Source organism: Branchiostoma floridae, unplaced genomic scaffold (assembly GCF_000003815.2).
Source record: "Branchiostoma floridae strain S238N-H82 unplaced genomic scaffold, Bfl_VNyyK Sc7u5tJ_321, whole genome shotgun sequence".
Lineage (NCBI taxonomy): Eukaryota > Metazoa > Chordata > Leptocardii > Amphioxiformes > Branchiostomatidae > Branchiostoma > Branchiostoma floridae.
The window spans coordinates 79,185-86,107 of NW_023365803.1; the positions used below are offsets into that span (position 1 = coordinate 79,185).

The window sequence follows — 6,923 nt, forward strand, 5'->3', positions numbered from 1 at the left end:
TATCACTTCTTCCCTTCCTGTTTAACACCATCTTCTCCATGGTTTTACAGTTGACCACTACCTTTACAAGCAGTCCGGGGATAGCAGCCGTTCAACCCATTGGCTTCGCACCTGGGTAAGTAACCTCTTCTATCGAAATGGCGCCAGGTCCTAAAGAGCCATGGCACTACACCTCTATGGTCGGCATACTCTGTAATTTGGGACCAGACAGATGTCTTCCTTTTGAGCTCATCTCCATTTCTCTTGCAGCTGCGGAGGCGTAGTTTCGACCGTGCAATGTGCCGTTGCTCCCTTCGCCCTGGCGACTGTGTCCGACACCTTCCAGAATCTACAGGGGACCTTGGGAGCTTTGACTGTTGGTCCTGCAGGAGCTACCGTTGTGTCTGCTGGTAGGTACACTTGGCCCGGCCAAACTCATTTTCTCTACCGTTTAGTCCAATTCAGACGAACCTCCTACTTCATAGACGTATCAGAGTAAAATCGAAGATCAGAAGTCTACTTGCTACACTTTACTAAGTTGTTGGTCATCCCCTCCATATGTACCTGCTGCAGCCACAAGAACAACCGTCATTGTCACGGTGGAGCTGACTCTTCCCTACACCGTTGACCTTCAAGATACGTCATCACAAGCCTATACCAACCTGAGCGTAACTATTGAAAATGCGGTAGGTTTCCTTCTGTCTAGCAACGTTTACTGCTGATATGCCTGGTCATGTGGTTCTTTCACCGTTGGTTAGAGCAAGAAAAATGCACGCTCCCCAATGACGGACTGTCAGCTCAAATAGAAGGTGCTTGGTTGTGCCCAGAAGACAGTTTACTAGTCACAAGCATTCGCCTTGACATCTTTTTCAGGTCCTGCAAGTATTTGCTGCCAACCCAGCAGACATCCAGTCGGTGTCCATCACGTCGGTGGCCCCAGGGTAAGATTGAAAGTCTTGCTGTATGCAGCTTTATTGTCAATCACTAAATTTGGCTTCCTATCACTATGATGAAAGCCAAGTCGCTACAATGTACTTTGTACTATCAAAGACTTTTCTTGCCATGCCGTTGGGCCTTGATGAAAGGTTATGTGCATTATATGCTCCTGTTTTCTATTGGCAGAGCGACCGCAACAAGCACATCAGTGACTGTAAGTGTAGTAACGCTAGGTGCAAATGTCGTCGCCACCACCCAAATCATCGTCAATACCACAGCGGCGGGAGTGCAGCTTGGAAACCTGCCTGTAGTGTCGTCTACCGTTGGAGATACTAGTATGTTGACATGCACTTCAACCGCTAGGCTAACGTCGTTTTCCTCCGCCTTTTCTTGCTTTCCTGTTCTTGACAGATGTGGCTTTATTCCAACTTGTATCTTTTTTTCTCTCCATAGCTCCTCCATGTAGAGCTGTAGCAGACATCGTCTTCATTGTGGATGGCACCGGCAGCGTCGGCTTGGACAACTTTGAGCGAATGAAGACCTTCATCAGGCAGCTCTTTGCCTACTTGGAAATCGGAGAAAACGCCGTTCGCGTCTCCATCGTTCAGTATGCAGCCCAGGCGCGCACAGAATTCTTCCTTGACCAGTACTACGATCTCCAGGAGGCGCAAGATGCAGTGGATGGTATTGATTACATGAGCGGCTACACGCTGACGGGTAAAGCCATCGACTTCGCCACTAATCTGCACTTCGACCTGAGGAAGGGCGCGCGAGCCGACGTCACCAAGATAGCCGTTGTCATCACCGACGGCAGATCCTATGACGACGTCAACCGCCCTGCTAGGAGGATGCGCCAGGCAGGAATCGTCACCATTGCTGTCGGTGTGGGCAATAACTTGGACAGAGACCAACTGACAGCTATCGCAGGAGATCCAAAGACTCTTCTGTCCCTGGATGGTTTCGACAGACTTCAGGACTTGACTACTTCTCTGCCCACCATGCTTTGCGACGGTAAGATTCGGACTCAGTTACTAGTATATGAAGCGGACTGTTTCGACTGTTAAGAGATGTTGCCTTCTGCTGAGTCTTGCTTGTTTTTTTTTTACATGTTTTCAGCTCCCTGATTCTTTTTCTTTGATATAGTTGGAACAAGTCAGCAAATTGTCGTCTCCATCTGCATCACCACGACGTACGGTACGGACCTTCTGAACGCCAACTCCAGTGACTCCACGGCACTTTTCCAGCAAGTGGTTCAAGGGGTAAGAACCGATCATTTCTCAAAAGGAAATTGAGTTTCGTCCAGCAGTGCGGAATACTCTCTACCTTGCTGTGTCGGCACATTTCTGCTGTAAGCGATAGGAAGCAATGATTGTTTGCCATCAGGCTCTTTTAGTTGCATCACTTCTTCCCTTCCTGTTTAACACCATCTTCTCCATGGTTTTACAGTTGACCACTACCTTTACAAGCAGTCCGGGGATAGCAGCCGTTCAACCCATTGGCTTCGCACCTGGGTAAGTAACCTCTTCTATCGAAATGGCGCCAGGTCCTAAAGAGCCATGGCACTACACCTCTATGGTCGGCATACTCTGTAATTTGGGACCAGACAGATGACTTCCTTTTGAGCTCATCTCCATTTCTCTTGCAGCTGTGGAGGCGTAGTTTCGACCGTGCAATGTGCCGTTGCTCCCTTCGCCCTGGCGACTGTGTCCGACACCTTCCAGAATCTACAGGGGGCCTTGGGAGCTTTGACCGTTGGTCCTGCAGGAGCTACCGTTGTGTCTGCTGGTAGGTACACTTGGCCCGGCCAAACTCATTTTCTCTACCGTTTAGTCCAATTCAGACGAACCTCCTACTTCATAGACGTATCAGAGTAAAATCGAAGATCAGAAGTCTACTTGCTACACTTTACTAAGTTGTTGGTCATCCCCTCCATATGTACCTGCTGCAGCCACAAGAACAACCGTCATTGTCACGGTGGAGCTGACTCTTTCCTACACCGTTGACCTTCAAGATACGTCATCACAAGCCTATACCAACTTGAGCGTAACTATTGAAAATGCGGTAGGTTTCCTTCTGTCTAGCAACGTTTACTGCTGATATGCCTGGTCATGTGGTTCTTTCACCGTTGGTTAGAGCAAGAAAAATGCACGCTCCCCAATGACGGACTGTCAGCTCAAATAGAAGGTGCTTGGTTGTGCCCAGAAGACAGTTTACTAGTCACAAGCATTCGCCTTGACATCTTTTTCAGGTCCTGCAAGTATTTGCTGCCAACCCAGCAGACATCCAGTCGGTGTCCATCACGTCGGTGGCCCCAGGGTAAGATTGAAAGTCTTGCTGTATGCAGCTTTATTGTCAATCACTAAATTTGGCTTCCTATCACTATGATGAAAGCCAAGTCACTACAATGTACTTTGTACTATCAAAGACTTTTCTTGCCATGCCGTTGGGCCTTGATGAAAGGTTATGTGCATTATATGCTCCTGTTTTCTTTTGGCAGAGCGACCGCAACAAGCACATCAGTGACTGTAAGTGTAGTAACGCTAGGTGCAAATGTCGACGTCACCACCCAAATCATCGTCAATACCACAGCGGCGGGAGTGCAGCTTGGAAACCTGCCTGTAGTGTCGTCTACCGTTGGAGATACTAGTACGTTGACATGCACTTCAACCGCTAGGCTAACGTCGTTTTCCTCCGCCTTTTCTTGCTTTCCTGTTCTTGACAGATGTGGCTTTATTCCAACTTGTATCGGCTAAGGAGTAGTTTACGACCCAAAGCATTGACTTTTTAGCCCGACGCCAATACCGTGCGTCGGCGGTCAAATACAGCTCCGATGCAACGCGTCTCGCGTCGGGGGCCGCATCGGGCACTGCATCGCGTCGGGCATTGCATCGGTCACTGCATCGCATCGGTCACTGCATCGCATCGGTCACTGCATCGCATCGGGCGCTGCATCGCGTCGGGCCTTTCACTGTGTCGAGGATCAAGTCCTTATCTCGGGGATTAACGGATTAACTCCACATGGGACCTTCACACCTACCTGTCAATATTGGTGTGTATTGACAGCGGTTCTGGCCCCCAGAGTGCATGCGATGTAAAACTGATACGCGACTGCACAACCTGACCTGACGTATGTAAACGGACTTTATATTGTTATTTTACCAAACAAGTTAGAAGAATATGAATGAAGAAATTACGGGTGGGTATCAAAATAGGCTTCTCCTCTAGCCTTTGCCTGTTGTGTATTATTTCTACAAAGCACCTAACAATCACAGGATTACTCAAGCATAGAAATACACATCCAGAAAATAGAGCAAGAGATTCATATCAATGTTAAACTGAAACGCGACTTACCACCTGACCTGACGTTTGTAAACAGACTTTATATTAGTGATTTAACCAAATAATGTTAAAAGAATATGAATATTCCCCTAAATTACGTATATACGGGTGGGTATGAATATCAGCTCATCGCTAGCCTATCCCTGCGGGTGTGTATTTCACAAATTTACCTGCTAAGAACAAGAGGTTGAAAGATACAGATTCAGGAAATGACGCAAGAGACTCATATAATCAAAACTACTCTATTTAATAAATTAATTGGAAACACCTTTGTCAGAAAACACGTTATAACAGACGATATCAACCTTGCTATAAAGCTATTTACATGTGTAACTTAACGAGGAATGTACAAACTTATTAACTGACAAATTTGTTAAACAAAAAAAATTAATAACTAGTACCTTGACTTTATTTAAAAACCACAATAAACAAATATAGTGCAAAAGAGGTGCTAAAGTTCAACCAGAAACATTAGCTCTTTCATGGCTCGAAATACCACCTGCATATGCCGCTTAGTGCAGGTAACATTGCAGATGTGCAGGTAATTCTGAATTTCTGATGCCCACCTGCACCTAACCTGCACTGGTCCATGTTTTGTGTTTTACTTTGACTTTATTCAAAGTGCGACAATAATGATACAATGTGGACACTAGGCAGCAGACTTATATCGTAACCACATACACATACAATAAAAAACAAATATCAAGTAAGATAAAATAGTTGATACTCTTAAAAACAATTGCAGCTGGAATGTGTGCATGATAAGATAAGAGTTTACAACTAAACAGATGCACGGCTGGAAGTCATCGTTTAGTAGATGTCTTACTCTTGAAGTGCATTGGAAAGTTGCCTATTGATGACAAGGTCACATAAACCCTGGAGCCTAGGGGTGGGTACTGATACAGTGTACCGGTACAAAACTGGCTTTTCTTATTGGACCTGTCAGGAAAAAACGGACCCTAAAAAAATTCGGTGGACCAGGTGTTGGACCTATTGGAAACTGAACAGATCATATGATCAGGCATTCACACCTTTTGGGACTGACCGGTCGAAGAAAATACAAGCGAAGTACAGTGGAGTACATAGTCATTTCTACCAGGTTTTACAGTCAATCATACAGAGGCAGTTAGCATTGTAGGATTTTAAGACGCCAGGGGGAGTCGAATACACCGCAAAACAGATTTCTTTACAGACAAATGGACCATTGTTTGGGGTATTCACTGAATCAGGTCCAGGTTCAGGTCCAGACCTGGACCTGATCCTCTGGACCTGAACTGGATCTGAACTTCTGTACCGGTACCCACCTACTGGAGTAGTAAAGAAATGGTAAAACATTGCTGTATGAGGCATTCAACAGTGGACATTAGTTTTTACAGGAGGCATTGTAGCAGTTGGTGCTCAACTGTTTCAGAAAAAGATCCAGGGACACCTTGTTTGCCCTTACATGTTTTTATATCAATGTACTATGCTGTAGGTGCATTGCAGATTTTTACCAGCTGCATTGACTGTTGAAATTAATGGCAGTGGTTTCTTGACAGATTTTATTACTACGAGATGCAGGTATATTTGTGCAGATAATAATGTCTGTGGCTGCCTGCAAGTTTGCATTAAAGTATTTCGTGCCCAGTCTTTCATAAATACAATCCATAATACATTCATCTATATAAAGTAGAAACATCATACAAGTACTACTTATATAAAGGGCAGAATTGGTGCTGAAGTATAAGAACATTTTACTAAATTACACAATCCTCATAAAACCCTTTTCTCGGTGATGATTATTTGCCGACTGCAAAGATGGCCCTGACAAGATAAATAGATATCTATGTCACTAAGACATCAGATCAGATACAGTGAATGCGCTACTTTATACATACATTGGCCAAGATATATGACAATGTCTTCCTTATGAGAAAAGCAGAACTGGTTATAATGTTTTTTCCAGTCTAAAGACTTCAAGCTTCATTTAGTGCCATGCTAATAATAGTGTCACTAAGCACAGTAGGCATCATCTCAATTACTCAATAGTTTAGGTTGGATTGGTACAAGATACATTGTCTATCTGCTGATGGCCTCAAATCGTCATGTTCTCTCCCCTCTCCAACTGCTGAAGGTGCTCCCATTCAGGTTCAAATCTTCATCTCTATACAAATTGCCTCCTGTTGATGAGAAAGTACAGACATACATTACACCTTTTTATACAACCGCACCTGCGTTTTTTATCATACATGCGCACATAAACATACAAATACATACATAAACACATACACACACATTCATGCCTGAAATTACACATACACACACATTCACGTAAAGGCATGAACATAGGCACAAGCTCATTATATGCGAACTTACAACTTTGGACAAGTGATAATGTTACCTCGGCCTTGTGTGAGGATTGCAGAGCTGCACTGGAGAACTTCCTACGTGTATGTTGGTTTCTGTTGGTTTCTGTTGGTAGTTGTTGGTACATGTAGTCACTTCTCTTGCAGTGGCTGGTACAGCTGCAATGATAGATCAAAGTAAAGGTAAGAAAATCAAAACACATAACTTTGCAGTGTTGTAAAGACTGGCAGATACACATTATACATCAAAACTCCTGACTGGAAAAACACTGTGCTTTAATTTTATATGGACTGGTGAGACTGAAACATACACAAGACAACATT

At 44.4% G+C, this 6,923-nt stretch overlaps 1 protein-coding gene and 1 long non-coding RNA gene across 2 annotated transcripts in view; one reads left to right on the top strand and one right to left on the bottom strand.

The window, feature by feature from the left end:
• The first annotated feature begins 38 nt into the window (after positions 1–38).
• LOC118408671 (collagen alpha-1(XII) chain-like) lies at positions 39–4,010 on the top strand. The gene is made up of 13 exons (XM_035809524.1): positions 39–115; positions 250–389; positions 553–665; positions 853–920; positions 1,102–1,250; positions 1,369–1,926; positions 2,059–2,174; positions 2,362–2,426; positions 2,561–2,700; positions 2,864–2,976; positions 3,164–3,231; positions 3,413–3,561; positions 3,979–4,010. Exons 1-13 carry the CDS (start codon positions 39–41, stop codon positions 4,008–4,010), a joined length of 1,788 nt encoding a protein of 595 aa, XP_035665417.1.
• A 1,464-nt stretch (positions 4,011–5,474) lies between these two features.
• LOC118408668 overlaps positions 5,475–6,923 on the bottom strand; it is a 13,447-nt gene continuing 11,998 nt past the window's right edge. The window contains exon 3 of the long non-coding RNA XR_004830337.1: positions 5,475–5,509. This is a non-coding gene — a long non-coding RNA (uncharacterized LOC118408668). The remainder of the gene's footprint in view (positions 5,510–6,923) is intronic.